The 24,306-nt window shown below is 38.7% G+C and overlaps 1 protein-coding gene across 4 annotated transcripts in view; it reads left to right on the top strand.

Moving 5' to 3' along the window:
- The first annotated feature begins 230 nt into the window (after positions 1 to 230).
- Positions 231 to 24,306, top strand: part of eif4g3a (eukaryotic translation initiation factor 4 gamma, 3a) — a 40,820-nt gene continuing 16,744 nt past the window's right edge. The window contains exons 1-11 of one of the 4 annotated variants that reach the window (XM_043251312.1): positions 231 to 897; positions 7,820 to 7,892; positions 8,908 to 9,075; positions 9,738 to 9,830; positions 12,803 to 12,835; positions 19,131 to 19,307; positions 20,183 to 20,294; positions 20,529 to 20,635; positions 21,622 to 21,804; positions 23,310 to 23,406; positions 23,508 to 24,224. In XM_043251312.1, the coding sequence (XP_043107247.1) occupies positions 734 to 897; positions 7,820 to 7,892; positions 8,908 to 9,075; positions 9,738 to 9,830; positions 12,803 to 12,835; positions 19,131 to 19,307; positions 20,183 to 20,294; positions 20,529 to 20,635; positions 21,622 to 21,804; positions 23,310 to 23,406; positions 23,508 to 24,224 (1,924 nt within the window). In that variant the 5' untranslated portion in view covers positions 231 to 733. Of the gene's footprint in view, positions 898 to 1,008; positions 1,227 to 7,819; positions 7,893 to 8,907; positions 9,076 to 9,737; positions 9,831 to 12,802; positions 12,836 to 19,130; positions 19,308 to 20,182; positions 20,295 to 20,528; positions 20,636 to 21,612; positions 21,805 to 23,309; positions 23,407 to 23,507; positions 24,225 to 24,306 lie in introns of those variants that run through there. The other 3 variants (XM_043251311.1, XM_043251314.1, XM_043251313.1) reach the window with 3 other exon arrangements.

Raw genomic sequence — 24,306 nt, 5'->3', positions numbered from 1 at the left:
AAATGACTACTTTTAAGGAGAGTCTTTTTTTTGTCGCGTAGACATTAAAAGTATGCACTTATGTTCTTATAATAGTAGTAGTAATAATAATATGCATAAATAAAGAATACAATCAGGTGTAAAAGATCAAATAAACTTGTCAAGGGACGGCGTGAGGTCGCAATTACGTCACGACGTTAAATAACCACTGAATCATCTTTGAAGCAAACTGTTCGAAAGAGCCGATTCCTCGAAGTGTGTCGGACTTCCAATCAATACGAAGTGGCGTAAGGTGAAGCCGAGCATCTCCGAACTCACCCGATGTTTACCGAGCCGTCCGTCCAGCCGGACTGCTGGAAGCAGCCGCAACAACGCCATGTTGAGCTAAGTCTCCCATCTTTATGAGAAATTCATACGATGCGACTCGCTAATGTGATGTTACTGCGCAAAGCGGAGCAAACAAACCGGGAGACGGCCATCTGAGGAGGCGGAGAAGAACAATTCGACCGGGGAGATCCAGGGTGGCTGGAGGGGGGATACAACCCCCTACCGTCCCCATGCACAGAGCAGCTACAACCCCCGACTTCAAAGATAAAATGACATTTTTGGTACCAAAAGCCAGATCTGAATGAAATCCATGGCATAAGGATATACACACGTTCCGGCCTTCGTAGAGAGAAGAAACGGCCAGATATTGTTGGAACGTGCGATCGTTTTCAGCTGCGTATTGTTTGTTTTGGTTTAAATTTCTGCAATGAGTTTGCCACCGAAAGCGGTCCCGAAACCGGCCGCTGTCGCCGTTAGCGGACACGTAACCGGACCGGCACCGCCAACGCAACTCCGCGCAGCGCTGACCTCCGTGTCGTTACCACCGGGAGCCCAGAGCGCTCCTCCGCCGTCAGCCGTGCCGCCTACCCAGTATCCTTTCAATAATAACAAAGCCCCTTGTGTCCCACGGCACGGATCAATGGGCCAACGAATGGGGATTTCGCTTTGTGATCACATCACCTGACTAGTTTACCTAATTACGATGATGAAATTACCGATATGAGATCGCAATTAGTTCTCGTTAATATAGCAACCGTTACCGCGGCGGTCAGGGGTGTTCGTCGACCGCGTAGAAGGGATTTACTTCTTCGGTGTCTGTTGTTGTTTGCCTGTCCTCCTGGTACTTGCTTTGTTCACGGAACTTGACAATCCCAGCTTTGCGCACGGGGTCCGTTACGGCGTCGGGTCGCTCGCAATCGGTGCGTGTTCGCCATAGCCACCCCCCTGCGTTTACTAGGTTTTGAAATCGAAGGCTTTTTTTTTATTATTAAAGAAAGGCCGTATCTCAAAACTCCAAAGAGACGCGAATGGCATTCGTGCAGTTGCTAGGGTGTTGTTTCTGGTTGCCAGGGCAGGGGTAGGAAGTGTTATGAATGACCGAAATGTTTTTTGGAGGGGTTTTTTGTTGTTGTCTGCGAACAGCTACACCTGTGGTTATGTCAGGGCACCTGTGTGAACTTGAGGGACGTTGACTTCTTACGTGTGCAGGCTGCTGGCTCTTTGGGACCAGCTGGTTAAAATTAGTTAGAAAGAAATGGCTCAAAAAATAGGGCAGCTTGGAGTGTTATTTGTTTACACATGCTAATCATATCTAGCCTGAGACATACCTACGTTAAGTGTGGCCTGAATGCACTGCTATTGTATTAATATTTGGATATAATCGGGAGACGTTCAGAATTTGAAGCAGATTTGCTGTTGAAAGTAAACCACATGCGTCGCTCGCTGGTGTGGCTCATGTTGAATGTATGATAGGAATCTCTGTCTGATTTGACGTGAGGTAATCAGTCAAGTAAAGGCTGTTTAGACACAGTCAAGTTAAGTAATTGAGCAATAGGCGTGCTGCAAATCTGGGTCACCCTCTTGAGCTCTTTGAGATTTTCTGTCGTTCGCCGAGCCTGAGCCCTGATTTTCTGAGGTAGTTTTAAAAGTGAAGCGTGTTGTTTTTGCGCAACTCTTGTTACCATATTGAACTGCACAAATAATAAAGGCTTTCGAACAGGTTTAAGGGATAGTTCACCCAAAAATTTGCATTGTCATTGTTTACTCACTCAAAGCATACTATAATTTAAAAAAAGGAATTTATTGACTGTTTTTGTCCATATTATGACAGTCTTGACTGAATTTTGCGCACATCTGTCACATACTGCAGTATTAAGTAGAGTGAAACTGAAACTTGATATTCTTTAGACTTCCTTAGCTGTTTGTTTTCTGGAAATTGAACGTCTCATTCAAAGCACTGGTGACATCCAGTTTCCTTAGCATGTGAATCAACCAAACCAATAGGGAAATCTGCCACATTTTCGCTCCCTATATCTATCTTTGATTTATTTTTTTTAACTCTGGATGTGTGATAACTGCTCAGGATGTTGTCGTTTGGTTTTTTGGGGTTTTTTTTTTTGCATGCGCTGATTTGGCCTGCACTGATTTAGCTCTTCTTCAACAGCGTAATGTGGCATAGTGACTCTTTTTCACGTAACTTAACCATTTCATTGTAAAGACTTGCGGCGGGGTCCAAAAAGAATCAGGTTTTAGATCCTGTAATTAATAGTTAAAATAGAAGTTGAAATGTTTAAAACTTAATCGTACTAATCACATTCTGGCATTATTCAGAGATGTTCTTGCCTTGATGCTCTTCAAAGAGTACTTGTGAGATGAGAACTTTTGTGTGAACTTTGCTCACTGTCTTCAGAAAACTAAACTAAACTTTTAGCATTATGAGAAAATTGATGACATCCCCTAATTTTATATCCTCACCAAAGTCATCGCGGTAATAATGCAGATATTCAGTATATATTCCAACCCTAATTATATCAAACGGAAATATTAAAATGCTAGTATTTTTACTAGTTTGCTTGAAACGTTTGGTACGTGGTTTTCTTTAAACTGATTTTTTTGGATTGCTTTTGTTTGCCTGCCCTGCAGAAAGGAACTTCTCATTTTTCATCGATTGCATTGGCATGCCGCGCCATGCGTATCACCCGGTGATCTCAGCTTTGTTGTGATCTTCCCAATCAGTTTTCAGGCTGTAGTTCTCTATGACCGAGGTTTAATAACTCCCACAAAGAGTCGTTATTGCTTTGTAATTGGAAATCGTATTGTATCGGCTCGGGCTGTTCAGCGGTGATCGACATCAACCACAAACCACATGTGGCCATAAAAGTGAACCATTGTGTGCACACATGGTTGCACTTATGTCGGATGGCAATGATTACATCACTTGATGCATATCACTGTCTTCCAGTTGTAGAGCTTTCACGATTGCATAAATCGCAATTGCAAGCCCTTCCTGTGCGCAGGAGTCACTGTATTGCTTCATCTAATAGAGAAAATCGACCTAGCGGACGGGATTCCTACTCGTGGGACGTGCCTTTGGTGATGATGCTGCGTCGAGAGCTTGTGTGTAAGGTGGAGGGGGGTTGGGGTGTTGGTTGCCTGAGCGACGGGTAACATATGCGACTGGCGCTGCACCCCTCAGACAATGGCAGCGCTGCTTAGCATTCAGAGTGTGAGACTTCCCACCGCCTGCCAACAATCGCCTAGGTCACAGAGAGTCTCACACACACACACACACACACACACCGCCTGTCGCAACCCCAAACCTCTCAACGCAGCCCCTTTCTTAGTTCCAGCACATCTTGTCACCTGCTTTTCCCCTTTTCATCTCCCTCGCACACAGTATGCCCCGAATGCTTATCAAGTAAATGCTAAACAAGGAGGGATAAGGAACTCTCGTTCTTGAAAGTGAAGTAGGTTATTTTTCGATTGTCTGATCTCAGTTTAATGCGTAGAGATGACTGTAAGGAAGCTGTTTGTAGTGAGCTTTGGTTGGCTCTGTGATGCTTGAAAACGTGGCACTAAGCGATTTGAAGTGGCAGCTGCTGCTTTAGCCAATGGCAGGAGTTTGGGGGCCGGGTACCATGAAACCAGTTTGAACACATTTTTTGTATTTCCACATAATGGCAAAATTAAACGCGCAATTTTTTTTTTTTTATCACTCCCATCTCATGAGTGATAAAAATTCTTAGTGTGAACAGGCCTTAAGCAGTGTTGCCAGATTGGGCGGTTTTGAATTTGATTGTGTGGGTAAACATTGGCTTGGGTGAGTGGACGAAATTTGGGCTGGCTTTGGGTCTGTTTGGCGGTTTTTAAACATTACATAAATTGTCAATTGGAAAAATGCTGATTATTGGTTAACATACAAGCACCAGTGTCGTCTAAACACACGTGCACACAATGCAAAGAGACTGATACTTGACGTCACGGCCGCACATTTAGACAATATGAATCAGCAGACGGGATGATAACGATATTTTATGATCTGATCTTGCATGCAGAACTCTATAAATATGGTCTCAAAATGTGAATTACACCTGTTAAAGGAGAGATGACATGGTGACTCTATCTCTGCAACTTGGAAATCAAAGCACATTTAAATTAATTTAATAACAATATTTTTATATTGTTATATTTTTGAAGCTGTCTGACTTGTTAGTTTTGTCTTTCTGTGTTATGTTCAATATGAACTTCACAAAAGACTTTCGCTACTTCTGTGTGAAATTACATGAAGTTAAGAGCATTATTGTTGCTGGGTTTTTTTTATTGTTGGATTATTATACAGTATGCATTAATGAATGACACAGTTTTGACATGGTGTGTGAAAAAGGCTACAGTTGCTTGATCAGGTTTTTTGCATTTTTAAATTCTTACTGTTGATCTTTTTTTTTTTGGTTAATTTCTTTATTGCCATTTTGACAATGTCTGCCAGCTTTCATATTTTAATCATATTTGGTCATTTTCAACGATTTGATATGGGAGTGTATGCCCATCTAAAATGATATTTATATTATTTTGTTACTGTTATTTTGTTTTAAGGAGATAAAACAATAGCTTTTATCTTGATTTACATTCTATAACGTTAGAAGTTAAGATAGTTCTTTGAGGCGGGTTTTTGTGAACTTTTGGGCTGGAAATCGTCCATTGTCTGTCTATCTGGCAACACTGGCCTTAAGATCTTTAATTTTGATTTAATGTGAACATTAAGGTGCAGTGTTTGTTTGTGCGCTAACAGATATTACCACACAGAATTGAAACTCAGTATGGTTTCACACAGGTTTGCCAAACACTCCATATAGATAACCCAGCCCCAAATTCACGCCATTGGTTAAGCCATCAAGCCGTCAGGATAGTCAAACACAAAGCAGTGTTTTCATAATACGACAAAACCGCAATGTTTCTGATTTTGGGAAGAACCACTAATAAGAAGAAAAATCTTATACAATGTATTGTTGGCTATTGCTACAAATATACCCATGCCACTTATGACAGTTTTGTGGTCCAGGGGTCATGTGTGCTCAGTCACCTTTTTTTTTTTAAGTGCATTAAATGCATACATATGTTTGTTTGTGTGTGTGTGTATATGTATGCATATATCCATAATATAAGATGAGGTCATAGAACACAGTCCTGAAAATCATACTGTGCCTTTATTGCACAGTCTGACCTGAGGTTCACGTTAGCGAGGAATAAATCTCTTGAGCTTTCTCTCTCTCTTTTTCTCTCCCTCCCTCAGCTGTAGACCCTCTGCCTGCCACGTAGACGATCTACTCCTGGTATATCTAACTTCTCTTTTTTTTTTTTTTTTCCTTCCCTTGTCCTTCCTTCCTTTTTATTTCCTTTTTAAATCATTCTACCTTCCAGTGTTCTTACACCTTTCACTCCTTTCGTCCTTCAGTATTTAACCCTTTTTTTCAATTTTTTTCCCCGTTTCTTTTACTGCGGTTGTTTCTTCCTCCATTTCTATCCTTTTCCTTAATTTCGTCCTTTCTTTTCTCGCTTTTGTTTGTTCGTTCTTTCCCTTCTATCTGTCACTCCATATGGTGCTTAATTGGATTTGCAGTAAGCTACTATGAAAGTTTAAGGCTAGACAGTTTTGCCATCTCATCCTTTGCTGTACTCATTCTGCTTTCAGTAATTGAAGAGCTAATGTTTAGATAGTAAAGGACCATCCCTCTCCAGAGACCCTAACACTAATAGGATATTTTAGTGATGCTTAATAAGAACTGTCTCAGTGTTTGAAAAACTCAGTTTACTCTTTGAAAATTAGTGTCCTGGCAGTGTTACGCATTTTTTTTTTTTTGTTGGTTGCTCTTTTTAGAAGTCCAGTGCACAACTGTAATTCACCTAAAATGGTCTTGCCTCCCAAATTTCCTTAATCGAATTGATGTTCCCTTTGGCCATAAGACAAATGGAGCTTTACGAAAAAGATTGTCTTTGTGTTGAATTAGAAACGTAACATCTGTTCTGTACATTTTTTTTTCGCTTTTGGAAAATGGGCGAATTCCTTCTTGACGACTTCACACCTGTGTGCTCACACTTGCGTGTTGTACCATCAAAACACTTCCATGACCATGCAAAGGGATTTGGTTATGCAATGGAGTGCCGAACTGCGAACACAGGAATCAGATCAGCCTGTAATTCCAGTAAGTCGTGCCTTGTGTCCTGCCAGAGCCTCGCGAGTGTCAGCTGTCAGTTTTAACCTGATCAAATAGCCTCGTGGGCCGTCCCCCAAACTGCATTCCTCAGGTGCACCTCTCTGAACTTGGTTTAGGAGGACTGCGGATATGTCCCTGATGACCTGGAACATAGGTTTCCAAAGTCAGATTCCCTTCACGCGTTCACATACTCGTTTTGGGTTGTTACGAATGAAGGAAAACCTCTCGTCACACATTATACCTCTCTTCCTGGCTGTTTTTTCCCAGCTCTTACTTCCCCCATCCCCCCTTTTTTTCGCTCAGAGTTTAGGTTGGCAGAAGGCCAAAGAGGTAGAAGGGGAGGGAGAATGGGAAAGAGAGCGCAAATCAGAAGGCAGGGTTTCGCCGAAAGACTAAAAAGTGTCCATGAGTGCATGAAGCGCACGAAGGAGGAAAGCCAGACCTCCTCTACTTTCCCCGAAACCATGTGATCTGCTCATCGCTCACTTACAGTTACAGATACCGTAACCGCCGGAGCCGGTTCCTGATATTTCCTTTCCTGTCACATCCATCCGTCTTTGTCGTTTCGACTGTGTGTCTGAGTGACCCTGTAATTCGGGTCACAGAATACCTCAGGCAGGTATGAGAGCACAACGTTCATTATGAACTCCTTCACCCTGCTAGAAGACTTCCTTTAGGGAAGACCAGATGAGTGATGCTTAATGGGTGCTCAACATTTAGTTGTCTGTAAAAACCATGATGATCTCATACAGATTGTAGGTTCACGTCTTTCTCACCACCTGCAACCTGAACATATCTGTTATAATTTTCTTCGTATGGAAAACGTATGTAAACTGGGGCATTTTTTTTTTTGTGAAATTTTGCAACTTTATTTTAACGTTTGCCATTCGTTTAATGTGTTAGGACACGCATTGTATCCAACAGTGCGCTGATCCGCTTCTCACATATTTGAAATTCCATGTCAGGATTTCTGTCTGACATCTTCCTGGCCTGTGGAGGTACGGGGTGTACTGAAAAACTGAATTGGACATTTTGAAGAAGGGAGGGAGAAAATGTGTTTGTGTTAACTTTCTCGAACCTTTGCCCCAAATGCAAGTCGCTGGAAGAAATTGACAGTAATGTTAATTAGTGTGAAAGAGTCTGCACCATTATCGCTGAATGTACTAAATGCTTGTCATTATGAAACCCAACACTGGATGTTTTGCTTGTGACTAATATTTTGTGTTTTGTGACCTTCTTGGCTTCTAAAATCGACATTTTAAGCCTATTAGCGAGATTTTCTCTAACTTTACCCTTCCCAGGATCCCTCGAGCAGCGCTATCACTAGAGGAACGCATGTTTCCCGCCCACTCTGGGGTGACGGCGGTCTACAGTGTGAGTGATCTCACACACACATACACTTACTGTCATTACACATCCCTTTAATGTATATACATAGACAAGTCCTAAGGCCAGAAAAACATACTTTAAGCAAGTATGTTCTTTTGTCATTATTAGTATAAGCAGTTGATATATATGCTTTTAACTGTCTCTCTGAGATATACATATTGACAGTTTAACTAGCTTGAAATAATTTACTCAGCAAAATTTTCCTCACTGCTGTACCATAAGTGTAGTTGACCTGAAGAAGACCATTTATCCCAATGGAACTTACATTTGTAACCTTTCCAAAAACTGTTATTAGATAAATAAAATATATTTAATATTGATTACATTTCTTAAACTAAAATATTTTTATATAAATTATATATTCTACATTTTATATGCACACTGCCATTCAGAAGTCTGGGATTGGTAAGATTTTAATGAAAAAAGTCACTTTTGCTTGCTAAGGCTGCATATATTTACAGTAAAATATTATAATTTATAAACTAATATCATAATTTAAAATGATCATTTACCTTTTTTTCTAAAGTGCTGAAATATAAATGTATGTTTCCATATTGATAAGCTACAGTAAAGGAAATATTTTTGCTTAATATTTTTGTGGAATTTTTGATACATTTTTAGGATGAATAGAATCTTCATTATTTATATGAAATATAAATAAGACTATTTAAATAAGACTATTTTTGTAACATAAATATTACTTTCCTGTTGATCAGTTCCAGTTGATGCATCCATTAATTTGTATGTATGTGTGTGTATATAATTAATAAATAAATATATCTATTATTATTAATATATATATTAATAAAATAGCTTGTTTACATTCATATATTTAAAAATGTAATATAAAACAATGTTAAATATGCTAATGGGAATAAAGAATCAAGTGATGATCAGAGGAATATATATATATATATATATATATATATATATATTTATAAACTCAAAGCAGCTATGGTAAGAACACTTTATGTAAATGTTTTTTGCGGTCATTCCTTAGGTATCCAGACACCCTGGTCCTCCATACCCAGGTCACGACCTCAGCAAAACCCACCCAAATTTGGGAGGCACCCCTCCCGGCCATGCCACGTCCCCAGCCCTCTCTCAGGTATCGGTCCCTGCCGCCCCCTCGTACCGCTTCCTCAAGGGCTGGGAGACAGGTGGAGGGGTAAGTACCGATACCCAACACAACAGTCTACACAATTTTATGCTTAATCACCTGATATTTTATCTTTTAAGACAGAGGAGAACTCATTAAATTTTGGCGTTGCTATGTTTTTCTGGGTCACCTTATTTTACACCAGAAATTAGTTTTGTTCTTTGCCTTTGTTGGGTCTGAATTAACTGTGACATTTAGACTTGTGTATTACATTTAGACGACTGATGTTTTGCGCGCACACACACACACACACACACTCACTCACTCACTCACGCACACACACTTGCACTACAGAGTTCTGTGGTTTTGTGTTATGAGTGATTTTTGCTCTGCTCTCCTCACCATGGTTACCACCAGCCTGAAGGAACATTGTCGCTATTTTATAAATAGTTTTTCCAGCCGACACAGGTGCTGTAATGATCCCACGACTTTCACACACACACACACACTCTGGACGGGTATATAGACATTCCACAGGCACTTTTATATAAACTCTGTTGCTGTAGATTGATTGGAAGGTAATGTATTTGTCTGACAAAGAAATAAAGCCAATATGCACACGCTCAGATAATGATGATCACTTGCTATTCCTGTGCTGTGAATGGAAATTATATATCATGTTTCAAAAGGAAGTTGCCTAAACTTTTCGCCATCTGTGATTCACTGTTTAGCCTCCATATAACCCAGCTCAGAATGCAGGCTCCGCCCCTCTGGTGTACTCGCCACAGACGCAGCCAATGAACGTACAGCCGCAAACCCGGCCGGTAAGCACTGCACTCACTAATTGTGAAAAGTGTCGATTGTGTCATTACATTATTATATTATTATTTATAATGGTAAATAAAACAATGAAAGTGTAGATATCAGATGGCTGCTAACAGGAACAGTGTGAAGTTGATCATTTAGACACTGGAATGATTCACTAATGCATAAATGGCCATAAACTATAAAATGCTTTCAATATAGGCATCTAGGTGTCATCTGTCTTTTGGGAAATAATTGAATAACATTTGTTTTATTTCTGTGAGATTTTATCATCCCATATTATATAAAACATAAACAAAGATTATATATAAATTCATTCAAAGGTTTGGAGTTGGTAAGATTTTTTTTTTTAAAAGTGAAAAATGTCAATTCTGTCAATAATCACTAAAAAGTTCTTTTGGTGATAAAAACAACAACAACGCCAATAAACCCTTAAGGATAGTTCATTCAAAAATGAATACTCTGTCGTTAATTATTAGGCATATAATGTTATTATCAATATTGTGGTATTACAGCAGCCAAAAAGCCTCTATCACTGTGAGCACATGACGATAGGTCTTCTGTGCAAAAAGTGTAGTTTTCAAAATATATCCAGACTTATATTCTTACATAAAAGGTCTTTAAAGTTGTGTTTTGGGCCATTATGCTTTTGAACAGTATCTGTCAAATGAACTAAAGCTGAAAGCACAATATGGCTTAATCCCTTCATCAAGTCATCAATTTGCTACACGTTTCAAAGAGAAGCACTCGCTTAGTTCAAGAGCTCAGCTTGTGATCCGGTGTTTTTTGCGCCTCAGACCGGCTCAGTTCACAGTGAATGCAGTGAACTCATTTATTGCATGTGCTGTGAGTTCAGCGTGCATTTGATAGCTCGGTGGTCTCCAGTTATGCTTTATTTGCATGGCATGTGATTGCAAAAATTCACTAGATTTGTTGTGAGATGCATTCGTGTAAGCCTGTTTTCACTGAAGCTGGAGTTTCATTTCAAAATAAAAGCTCTACTGCTGTTTCCGTCAAAATAAAAGGGTAAAAGTGCTGCATAAATTGCTGATGCCTAGTGGTTTAAATGGGGAACATTACTGCAGTCCAAGTATAGAATTTAGGAAAGAAGTATTGCAATTTCCCTACTGTTGTGTAAAGCAAAAACAATATGTATAATAATCTCAAATAATATAAATATATTGTGATTATATATTTTCATTTATTTTAGGGTGCAATTGTTTTATAATTTATGGTTATTGTCATATTAATAACAATAATCTAAAATAGTTTTTAGTATTGCTATTACTTTTATTTTATTTAACACCAGTTTGAATGCATTTTAGACTGAGACAGTATACCACAAATAAAAAGGGGATTGAGTGCCCTATAAAGTCAACTGACTGTATCACTTTATTTTATGGTTACACCTATTAGTTGCACATTAGCATGCATATTATTAGAACTTTAGCCATTTATTAGAGCATATTAATGCCTTATTCTGCATTACCTTATTCTACATCCCTAATCATACCCAATACTTAAACTTAACAGCTATCTTGCTTACTATTAATAAGCAGCAAATTAAGAATTTATTGAGGGGAAAAGTCATAGTTGGTAGTTAACAAGTGGTACCTATTCTAAAGTATTATCCAACTGACTTGTCAACTGATTTTTGCCTGCCTCAAGGCAGCGTGTCCAACAAAGTGTTTTTAGCCAGCTGAAAATGCTTAGCTTTGAGCTCTTTTTTTTTTTGAGATGCTGCAGTTGCTATGATACAGAGTATTCACTCACGTAATGGCAGACACATCGCGAATGAAGTGTTTCTCCAAACATTATATTAACAATATTAACAAGCAATATTAACTTCTCCTTGGTTGTTCAGCCGTAGTACAGCCGGTAGTCCTGGCCTTCCTCAGCTGTGACTGGTAGGCTGACTAGAAAGTGACAGTGATGAGTGCAGCGTTTTATCTAAAGTCAAACATTCTTCAACTCTCGGCACCAAAAAAATGCGAACAAACACTCAGAGTGAAAAAGATGCCATGCACCTGGCGTTTTAAAAAACAGGGTGCACCCATTTAGAATAGTTGACACACGACATAAGTTTACTTAGTTAAGAACGTTGGCTGGGTCTTGGGTCTTAATTTTGAACTCTGAAAGTGCATTAGATAAAATAATTTAACTTTAAAAGGTAATATATATATATATATATATATATATATATATATATATATATATATATATATATATATATATATATATATATATATATATATAATTCTAATAAACATTGTAACATAGACTTTATATTAATAATTCTATAATTACTATTAAATCTTATAATAAATAATAATAATTACTAATTTAATTATTACTCACCCTTGTGTCATTTAAAACCTGTAAGACCTGTAAATATTTTCCAAAAGCTTTCTGACCCTGCATAAACAGTAAAGGAACTAATTTGTTCAAGACCCAGAAAGGTAGTAGGGATGTAGATAAAATGTTCTGTGTGGCATCAGAATATTTTTCTGTGTGCAAAGAAAACCTAAATAATGTTCTTAACAATCCTTTTAATATGCTGATTTGCTGCTAAAGAAACTTAATCGATGTTGAAAACATGTTCGCTGCTCAATATTTTGTGATCATTTTTTTCAGAATCCTTTAATGAACACAAAGTTTAGAAGAACATTATTCCTTTAAAATTCATACTTAATTTCTAAACAATTTCACTTGCCTCAATAATATAAAACAAAATGCTAAAAAATTAGGAGTGTCACCCTGAGGTTGTTGCAATGAATCAAACCCACTTCATTCATATTAAGACCAGCCAGTAGAACCACCTGCTGACATCATACAACCCTGCTCTTGTTTCATTTGTAATGGAAATGCAAAGTTGTTCAAGGTGAATCATCTATTATCCTCACTGTCTCGCCATTCTTTCTCTTCCTTTCCCGCTCTTGATGACCTTAAAACATGCTGCCATCTCTACTAGTTTGTGGCGGGACCTCGGCCGACCCACCATCAGGTAAACCCCACAGACCTATCAGACACTTAAGAAGCTTCTCTAATTTAGCCAGTTATTATATATGATGCTATTGGATTATCTTCAATACTTGCATATTACAACTCCTACTGCATTCAGTTTACTCCAATGCTATTAAGTAATAGGTCAACCACTGAGTTGAGTTTGGCGCTGCTTGTTTTGTAGAAATGACTCTCTTCTGCTTTACGGACCATTACGACTAGAGATGTTTTCGTATTACATATTCATGTGTTAGCTCATCTGTGTAACGAGCTCCCCGTCCTTGAGAAGCAGACATTAGAAGTGTCTCCTCTGACTCATCCGTTTCTTGTCTTCTCTGAAGGAGCTCCTAAATGATGATGTTTTGTATTCGTGTTATCTGATGAGCAGATGTGCGATGAAGGCTGACGCTGATTGCTAACGCCTGTCAAAACTGTTAGTGCACCTTTTATTAGATGAAATACTTCAGTTTGTTGCTTTCCTGAGCGGAAGCGTTATCGTGTGTGTGTGTGTCTGGACGAATTGGGCTTTTGCCAGTCGTAACTAAATGCATTCGGAGGTCATTAAGATCGTTGGAATGGAAGTTGCTTTGGGCAGCTTTATTCTTGTCTGTACTTGCATGAGTGTGTGTTCCAGCTATTCCGTCCACTGTGCTTCGGTGTTTCATTACAAAGAGAAACTTGTTTGTGATTTGTTGCTAATGATTTGTTTATGCACTTTTGCATGTAGCCACAAGCCCCTGCGAGTGCGACCGCAAGCATCTGACCTCTAAGGAAAGTTTTGTGACTTTCCTCCCCAACCTGCCACTTGTCTCTCTCTCTTATTTGCACCAGTAATAGAATCGACAAGATTTGCAGTGCGATACTGACACAAACTATAAGGAAATCCTTAAGGCCCCAAAATATGCTTCAAACAAAATCGAAGAATGAACTGAATCATTTTGAACAAAAACGGAGCGAAACGAAGTGCGTTTTGAGTTCGTTCCGGCAGTTTAAATGCTCGCGAGCGCGGCGACACCTTGAAAGGTGCCGTCACTTTTACTATTTTCGTCGACAACATCAATCACAATTAGCAGTTTTCCCATGCAGATGTTGCAGTGCGATATGCTTCATGTAGGCCATCACTACATTATGGACTATGTAGAATGGATTCTTTTGCACCTTAATGCTTTTTTGTTTTCGAGGGGAAATAAAGCAAAGGCGTATCAGTGTACAGAGGTCTGTGTAAGGTTCACTTTATAGAACAGCAATTGACTATGTAATGTGCGGCAGCGAAAGAAGCTTTGACATCTGTGCTGATGTTAAAAGAGCTGAGTTAAGGTTTCATTTCTCCCCTGTGGCTGCGGCAAGTCCCAGCTCGCTTCCACTGCAGACTGGCTAAAACTGATGCCTACAGGCCATTAGAAAACAAACAGAAATAGGAGAGAGTGGAAAGAGAGTGTCTCTCACACACACACACACACACAGAGCAGAGGCTGGAATAGTTGGCTGGTGTTGAATGTTGGTCAGAAGAAGAGAAATGAAGATCATATAGTTCAGAGCCTCTGTGGTGCATGATGAAAGATTCTCACACTTGTGATTGTAATATATAGATATGTATTGAATATATCAAGTAAGTGACCTTTTTTTAATTTTATACTTGTATTGAGTAAGGATGCTTTAAATTAATAGTACAAAATGACTTGTTAAACTTTTTTTCAAATAAATGCTTTTTTCTTCTGAAAATAAAATGTAGTAAAATTTTAATTTTAAATTAAAATAAAAATTTAATAAAAAAATATATTTATTAAAAAAATGTATATACAATACATAATTATTTTTAAAGGGATAGTTCACCCTGAAATAAAAATTCTGTCATTATTTTTCAACCTCATGTCATTCAAAACTCACAAGACTTCCATTAATTTTGGGAACACAAATAAAGGTATTTTTAACGAAATCGGAGAGCTTTCTGAACCGCCGCAGAAACACAACTATCACGTTCAAATCCAAGAAAGGTAGTAAGGACATCGTTCAAATAGTCTGTGTGACATCAGTGGTTCATACGTAATTTTATGATAATGCTTTTTGTGCACAAAGAAAACAGAAACTAACAACTTTGTGACAATTTCTTCTTTGCCTTGTCAGTCTTTGACGCATGTTCACGAGAGTACCACGCCATATGCGTGTGTATTGTTCTGCTGGCGAACAAGGATCAGCACATCTGAATTCTGCATTAGATCGCCAGCTACATCGTCAGCAGCCCAACACACACACACACACACACACACACAGACTGACAAAAAGTGTTCTTGTATCTTCTAAAAATTACAGTTGAACCACTGATGTCACATAATTCTAACAATTCTATAATTCTAACAATGTCCTTTCTGGGCCTTGAATATGATAGTTCCATTGCTCTCTATCCAGGGTTTGAGAAATCATAGTCTTAATTATTGTCCTGAAGTTTTCACATGTTTGGAACAGCATGACGGTGAGGTTCACAATTTTTGGGTGAACTAATCCCATTGAGTAAAAATTAAACACGTTATTTCATTGTTGTTTACAGAATCACCCTAATATAGGAGCATCCATTCGTTTAATTCTCCTTCCACATTCCGTTCGTCCCCCTCATTCTCTTATTCTCGCTCATGCTCTCTAACGCTCTTTTCTATCCCTTTCATAGATCCACAATCTCTCATGCCCTTTTTCTTTCAGTCACTCATGCCCTCTTTCTCTATCTTTCTGCCATTCAGATACATGCATTCATTCTTATCTCTATCCCTTACAAACACACAGACACCAAGTCTCCGCTTCCATCCCTCTCTGGCATTTACACACACACACACTTACACTCTCTCTCTCTCTCTCTCTCCCCACATACACTTGTATGGCATTGTGACAGTAGTTTAGCACAGAGTGGTCTTCGCCCCAGGCTGCGCTCGATCCCCTGTCGGCCTGTATGAGTCACAGTGAGAGGAAATCACCCATCACACACACACAAGCAATGTTTGTTCTCCAGTGGTGGTCTTCTGTTTCAGTTCCTTTTCTTTTTTTTGTTTTCTTTTGTCAGTTCTTTGTTTTCACCTTTGACCCGAAGTTTAACAAACCAATATTTAAGTTTTAAATATTTATAAATACAACCTACAGTAAAAATATATCATCTTTACAGTTTTAGCTGTATATAATTTCTGTTAAATAAAAATGTTTTAATTGTTATTTTGTAGCTAAATTATTCTACAGTAGGTGTTTTATGAGGAAAGGTTCTGTATACAAAATAAAAGTACTTTTTTGGTTTTATTTCATGTTGGATTCACAAAAATAATGAAACTTTTGGGATGATTGTAATAGAACTTTTCCGCAACGCTTTCTGAGCGTTTTTTCAGCCATTATTCACTATCTTTACTTTGCTTCTATGCAGTTTTTTTGCTCGCATACATACAGTACTGTCCTCATATCCCATAGATTTAATTAGAGAGCTGTTTCTCTGAGCAAGTTGTTTTGGTGTTAGAGCTTCTTTTCAGATACCAGTTCCTCCAATATGCCACCCTATTACACGATCTCCCACATACTGCATCCATTTACAGTGAAGCATGCCAGTTCAGTCCCTTAACCACATCATTTTATAGGGTACATGGTGAAACCCAGCTTGGGTCATTTTATTTTCTGTGTATTTAACAAAATCTAGTTCTTTCTGAGCTTTTTGATAGTCGCGTAATGATAAATGCTCTGGAAAGAGGCCGACTCAAGTCTCTCGATGTTTATTGGAGGACCGACACTCTGAGCACAGACGGTAACGTGTAATCTCAGCTCCGCTTTCAGACACGAGCGGGTTCTGTGGTGTTAAATCACTTTTCATCCGCCCATCAAGGGGCGTCCGCTGCATTTATTGTTCTTGTCTCTACACACACTTGTGGCTTCGGGAAATCTCTCAGAGGCTCGCCTAATGATAGGCTTGGATTATTCTGAGCCATGTTGTTAGATGTTTTTGGGTGTACCTGAGCAGCATGATTAGGTTGGATGTTGTCTAAGGGAGAACTGAAAATAACCTTTCGCCTTGTAAGTGGTGGCAAACTGTGGAAATGTATCCACAAAAATATTAGACGGCAGAACTGTTTTCAACACTGATAAGAAATGTGTGTTGAGCATCAGATAAGCATATTAGAAAGATTTCTGAAGGATCATGTGACACAGAAGACTAGAGTAAAGCCCTGTTCACACCAAGGACGAGAACTATTAAGCTAACTATCAAGATAAGGGTATTAGTGTCCACACAAGCGAACAATAACTTCCATTTTTGAGCTCATTTATATACAGTATTGATTCTGATTGGGCGTCAATGTTTTAATCGTTCATCAGTTTGAAAAAATCATTCTGAAAGTGATTCCAGCGATATAGTTTCTCTGTTCCTTTATTGTTAAAGCTGTGATGTTGGATCTGCTTTTCTTTAAAACATTGAGAACGAGTTTTAGAACTATATCTTTATCGTAATCTTTATAGTTATTTACTTTAGACTTTATGATCAATAACTACTGAAAATGCTACTTCACAATCGCAAAAATATGTTACACTTAAATGAAAAAGAACAAAAAATTAAGTCAAATGTAAACGTATCAAATTGAAAATATTTACAAATATATTGAAAATAAATTCAAATAGAAAACTGTTATTTTTAATTATAATACTAACACCTGATTTTACACGTGTGTGTGTGTATGTGTATATATATATATATATATATTTTATTTTATTTTTTTTTTTTTTTTTTTTTTTTTTTTTTATATGATGGTTCAGGCAAAGTGTTTTTAAAATCACAACATCTAGTTCATGGACTCCAGCATTTTGTTGAACCTGTTTTCTACTGGAACTATTTACTAAAATAATTATCTGACTGTTGTGACACATTCCCGGGAGCAAGTAGCACCACAAATCAGCAGTAGACTCTAGAAAATAATGTACTTTAATTTCTCAGCTAGGGCTTTCAAATAAACCTGCATATTCTGCTTAATACCTGGAACCAGCGGCGCCTGCAGGTGTATGGCTGTATGCACCGTGCGTGCCATGAGCGCTCAGACCGAAATGTATGCCTGTGATGATGCTGGCGCCTCTGTGTCCTGCAGAACGCTCTTCAGCTTCTGTTGATTTGCACATTTGTATAGGTTCCAAATTTTAACTAACAATGTGATTCGCTTGAACTGTCTTATAGCTATAGATTTTATTTTAGGCAAGTTGTAATGATTTGAGAAGGCTAAATTATTCAAGCATTGGCTATGATTAACTCGCTGCCGCTTGCCGCAAAAAAAATAAATATAAAAAGTGCGTTCCCCTTAAGAAAAAATCCTGCAGCTTTACCTGCCTTGAACATTGCTCACATCAGGCAACCTGAAGTTTCGACTGTTTTATTGACATTTTTGGAATTTGTATGCTGCGTGTATGGATTTGACTTTAATTTGAATTTAATTTCTCAGAAAGAGTTTTACTGTCCTGTCTATTGGGATGCTAAATCAAAACCTAATAACAATTATAATTGATAACAATCATTTAAACATTTTAAGGGATTGAGCATGTCTCCTATTATTAAAGAATAGCTATAATAACAATAAAAGCACAGAGAAACGATCACTTTCCGAACAATTTTTTTCCAGTTGATGAAAGATTAAAACATTGACACCTAATCAGAATCAATCCTGCTATAATGAGCTCGAGAATTAACAGACAGTGTCTTTCACTTGTGAACGCTAATATCGTTATCTTTATAGTTCTCTTTCTTGGTGTGAATGGGGCTGTAGAATCAAGCAGAGAGAGAGAGGTCACCTCGTGCTTCAGTGCTGCACGGCTGCTAGCGCCCACTGACTGGTTTGCTGAGGTAATATTTGCTGTGCGGAGTGAGAAAGAGAGAGACAAACAGAGGGAAAGCGGGGGAGGAAGTGATGGGGGAGGGGACGACTCCTCCAGCAGGCATGCAGTATTCTCCCGATGAATAAACCGTTGTGCCAAAGCTGTGCCACCACCGCGTTACAGCAGAGAATGAGAATACAGCTCATTTCTCCAGGCTGCTGCGTGTGCTTATGTTTGTTTCATTGTGTCTGTCTGATGAGCACAATTGATATAATTCATCTAGCATGTATGAGGATCACTGCTGTTCCAGTGAATATCAGATTGTCAATTAACTTTTAAATTCAAATAACTCATGATTTGAATACGCTGCCTGACAGACACTGGAGAATGTCCTGAGGTGAACCGACTTGTGTCAACACTGGCTTGTTTCTCTTCTCTCTCGGTTTCTGCTTAACTTTCCATTTCTTTGACTTCCTCCTCAGTTCCTCCACAGGACTCAGTTACAGCCCGCACGGCCTGCCCTTCCTACCAACGGCCCCTCCATTCGGCCAGGCTCACAGACCCCAACTGCTACGGTTTATCCCCCCAACCAACCCATCATGATGACTATGACACCTATGCCCTTTCCTACCCAGACACACCAATACTACATTCCTCAGGTAAGGAGTCAGTAAACCTGTTAATGTGAAATCACCAAAAATGGATTTTAGTACCAGTGTGTCAGTCTAGCTCCTCAGGAACGGTCCACTTAATAAAAAGTAAAATGTAAAGCCTAACTTACTGGCCGCTGCTCCGTAACATCAGAATAATTGCATGGTAAATCCATAGGAATTGTCTACTTAATATAAAATGTAACAATTTCTTAACCATAAAGTGCTGTTAGTCCTGTTACACATTTGTACTTACACATACCATTCATTGGGTTGTTACATATGTGTAGTTACACAAACATTACAGCTGTAGATACGCTGTACCAATGTGTACTTACATAGTAACTAGATGTGTAACTACAGTGTAAGTACACAGGTATTAGGCACATTTTAATATGAAGTGTATCCCTAAAGGAGAAAATAGGTTTAATGTTATGTAGGTATTGTGAGTCATTTAGATTTGTACGGTTTATCGTTTTTATTTTTATATTACATTAAAATTGTTATATATTCAATTTTCGACAGTACATATGACAAAATGTTAATATTAACCTGTATAAAGAATTATCATGTAATTAATGTGTAAATGTTTAATTATTTAAATACACATTAAAATTATTTATATTAAATGTTTACGTACAAATTTGTTAAATAAGTTTTTTTTTTTTTTTTTTTTTTAATTTAAGATGAGATGAGCTCAAAACATTCTGTAAATACATTTAAGGCTAAATATAGTGTACATGGGATGTGCAAACTCATTTGCTGTGTTTGTATAGTAAAAATGAATATAATTGAATCTCAAAGAATATGAATAAGTATCATTTTCACACAGTCGTACGCATATAAATATATATTTCAATACAGTTCTCCGCTTCTTTTCTCAGTATCGTCATAGTGCACCTTACGTGGGACCCCCACAGCAATATGCCGTCCAGCCGCCTGGGTCTGGAACCTTCTACCCAGGACCCGGCCCTGGGGAATACCCTACTCCTTATGGCAAGTACAAGCTTCTCTATAGCGCTCATTTCAGTGTGAGCGTGCTTGCATCACACCCAGCTGGTTCATATTAGCTCCAGGTAGTTTCAGTGTGGGTCTGATTAACTAACTGAGAAATGACCCCATTTCCAGAAAGCGATTCACTCCGAGGCTGTTTAGATCTCATGTGAAAGCAGATCACACAGCGACGTGACTCACTTTTTTTCCTTCCTTCCATCTCTTTTCCAACAACAGCTGCCGGGCCGCCATATTACGCCGGCCAGACAGTGTACCCTCCCTCTCCACCCATCATAGTGCCTGCACCGCTGCCACCTCCACCAACCAAGCGTGAAAAGAAACCAGTGAGTACCTGAAACACTCTGCCTCGTTTTAGAAACGCCAAGGGATCCACTTAGTTTTCAATTCATTTTAGACTGATAAGGCTTGGATTTAATCCCAACGGCTCTGGCTGGCAGACCCAAGATTAAATGCGAAAATGCTGTTAAAAGGGATATTCATCAAGTATTAGTTTTACCCTGGTATTGGCCTTGGCTTTTTGTGTAATTATGTCATGCTAGTCTATTACATTTCCAGAATTTAAGATGAAGAGCAAGTATTGATTTTGTCCAGGAATGTAGTCAATTTGTGTGCCGTGCAACTCCTGACATATTTGGATCAGACTGTCTGATGTGGTGTTTTTTTTGCATGCTGTGAGGTTGGCATAGCCGAAGTGTTTTATCCCACGCCAAAGTAAGATTTAAGCCAGTTAAAAATCACCCAGCCTCCTGCAAAATGCCATATACATTTTAAAATAAAACATGGGAAAAAACAGTTTAAACTATTAAAATATCTCAAATAAATAAATAAAAATATATAATTTTAATTTAGAATGTTTTTAATTTAAATGTTTGGAGTAGGATAAAATGTTTTAATGTTTTTGAAAGAAGTCTCACCAAGACTGTATTGTTTTTACTATATTTTTCATCAAATAAACAATGTTGTGACCTGTTATTGCAACTTATAACCGTTTTCCATGTAATATTTCTAAAATGTCATTTATTCGTGTAAGGAATTTATTCCTGCTAAATTTTACTTGCTTAAGTAATGTTTTGTTTCTTATCATCAAAGTTGAACACTGCTGCCCTGAAACTGAATGACCTAAAACTTTTGAAATGTGGTTTAATAAAGTAATGTAAAAAACAAAATAAAGGGAAATGTTTTCATCAAACAGTTAATTAAAATGTATTTGATACTGCGATGCTGGTACTTTCGACAGCACTCTAGGGAACCGTGATTGACCTGGGTGCTTTAGTGAGTTATTTGTTATTTTGCGCCATTGTTCTCCCAGATTCGGATCCGAGACCCCAACCAGGGCGGAAAGGACATCACGGAGGAAATAATGTTTGGAAGCAGGAATCCTACTCCTCCTGCGGGGCACCCGGTCTCCACCTTAACCCCACCTGCAGGACGGCCCTCCTCAACACCAACCCCACCCACAGGGCACCTGTCTTCCACACCCACCCCTCCACAGGCAAGAAATACATATTGTCACTGGCATTACTTCAAACAGGGGCAGGTGTAGTGTGAGCTAAATTTACTTGTAATTTCAAAGGAAAGTGCGTTATCAGGTGCCAGAATTTGTTCTTTCTTGGTTATTTATGCTTAAAGTAATTATTCACTTCAGTGGAGTGCAGTGCTTAATGCATTTAACACAAGTTCATGCATCACGTGAGTGTTTAACACGTCTTTAATAATTAGCACCACTTTAAGCTCTCACTACTCATGTCCATTGGGTCCTTGGCTCAGCTGTTTTAAGCTTACCTGTCTAATGCTATTTTCCAGACATGTATAGCCACCCACTACTCTCTCTCTCTCTCTCACGTTCTCTCTCTCTCTCTCACGTTCTCTCGCTCTCTCTCTCTCTCTCTCTCTCTCTCTCTCTCTCTCTCTCTCTCTCTCTCTCTCTCTCTCTCTCTCTCTCTCTCTCTCTCTCTCTCTCTCTCTCTCTCTCTCTCTCTCTCTCTCTCTCTCTCTCTCTCTCTCTCTCTCTCTTTCTCTTTCTCTCTCTCTCTCTGTTTCTTTCTCTCTATCTCTCTGGCACACAGGGTGTGCATGGATTAGTTCCAGCTCACACAGTCTGCCCCCAATCTAAATCCTTATGAACACACTGAGAGCGTTAGGCTGTTGGCTACACCATTATATGTTTATGTATATTTTCCAAAAAAAGTGAATCGATAAAGTGTGTCAACAAGCAGCAAAATGTTTCAGCAGAAGTGTGAATGACTGAGTGACTGCCACATAACCAGAGCTGATGAATATATTGTGGCTGTCACCTATAATATTTGATGCTAACGCCTTTAATCAGTCCTTCCAGGATTCGCAATTTATTTATTATTCTTTTTTTATTATTATAATTTTTTGTGATCAAAATTGTTGATTTTTGTGGTGGTGATTTCCATTAATTTTTGACAAATTTGTGGAGGGGGTTTGTTAGGTTTTTTTAATTATGATATCACATTTATCAAATTAACATTTATTTATAGAGTGCTTTTAACAATACAGATTGTGTTAAAGCAGCCTTACAGTATCAAACAGGAAAATAGTAGGCTATCGAAAAAAAACGCAACAAATGTTCTGTTTTTTTTCTTCTTCTCTTTTTAACTGTTTTTATAGCAAGAGTTAAACAACGTAATTGAAGGACCCGTGGAAACCGTATTTCATTGCAAACATTTGTCCATTTGTCGAGGTTAACATGTCCAAAAAACTTAGTGTCATCATGGTACCTGTCCATGTAAAACATCAGATTACTATTACCATAGTACATTTATAAAAAACTTGGTATTACTATTATTCATGCCAAGAAAAAATGTTGTATTGCCATGGTAGCACTATGCAAGTAAATTATCATATTTTCCCAGACTTATTCTAGGCCAGAATAGACTGTGGACGGAGCTTTTGCCAATAGTCAAAGTTCTGGCTTTACTATGGGTGACGGATGTCTTCATTTTTCTTTATCTTTTTTTCACCCTAAAACAGCCAAGCAACTGTCAGACCCCAGAACAAACGGCATGTGTCAACCCACCTCAGAGACTCTCAGAGAGCCCTGCGGCTGTGGATGGCAAACCTTGTTTAGGTAAAACTCCAGACACAACTCACTTTTATTGAAAAAAATGGTCTTGCAGTCTTTCTTTTGATTAATGTTTTGACCCTCTCTTTGCTTTTGACCTTTTATAGATGACAGGCCAAAAATGGAGTCTGGTCCTGTAAAGTCTGTATCACCTGGGCCCAGGCTTTCAGAATCCACTTTAGAGAAAGGAGATGCCCCAAGTCTTCCATTATTAGCCTCTTCTTCTCCAGAGATGGCGTCTGATGTTCCCTCCCATCCCTCAAGTGGATGCATTAAACCAACTGCTGCAGGAGAACCGGAATTTATTTCTCCTTCAACTACCAAGACGCAGGCGCATTTGGTTAATTCTGATGGGGACACTATTCCTGAAACTTCTCTCAGACTTTCTGCTTCGCCCTCAACGTCCCTCAAAGTGGTAAATGGCCTTGCAGAGTCTCAAACTCCTTTATCAAGCTATGAAGAACCTGAGGTCCAGGAAGCCCTAAAGATATCATTGTCTTGTGAGGTTCAGCTGCCAAGCCAGGGTACGTCATCCACGGAGGAATCCAGTCAGGAAGTTCCAGTGGCCTTGGAGGAGCTTCAGACAAAGCACCTCCCTTCTCTAGCTGTACATGTGCCCTTGATCCCAACCGTACAGGCCTCTTCAAGCACCTCCAGCACCACTGCTGTCCTTGGACCACCACCTGGTTTAGCACCACTTGTGCAGCCAGTTGTCCTTGAGGTGCCAGAGCAAAATAAGTCGTCGGACAATGTTCAAATAAAGATTCAGGACGCTTCAGAATCACAAACATCTCAGAACAACTCTAGGAAATGTATACCCTCAGGTATAAGTTCTTTACGTGATTTATGTTAAATATTTGGCAAAATTAGAAGTTCAGATAACCATTTGCTAATTGTATTGTCTTT

This window comes from Puntigrus tetrazona, chromosome 11 (assembly GCF_018831695.1).
Source record: "Puntigrus tetrazona isolate hp1 chromosome 11, ASM1883169v1, whole genome shotgun sequence".
In the NCBI taxonomy this organism is placed as follows: domain Eukaryota; kingdom Metazoa; phylum Chordata; class Actinopteri; order Cypriniformes; family Cyprinidae; genus Puntigrus; species Puntigrus tetrazona.
The sequence above is the reverse complement of the archived record's forward strand: the minus strand, read 5'-3'. Positions and strand labels throughout refer to the sequence as shown.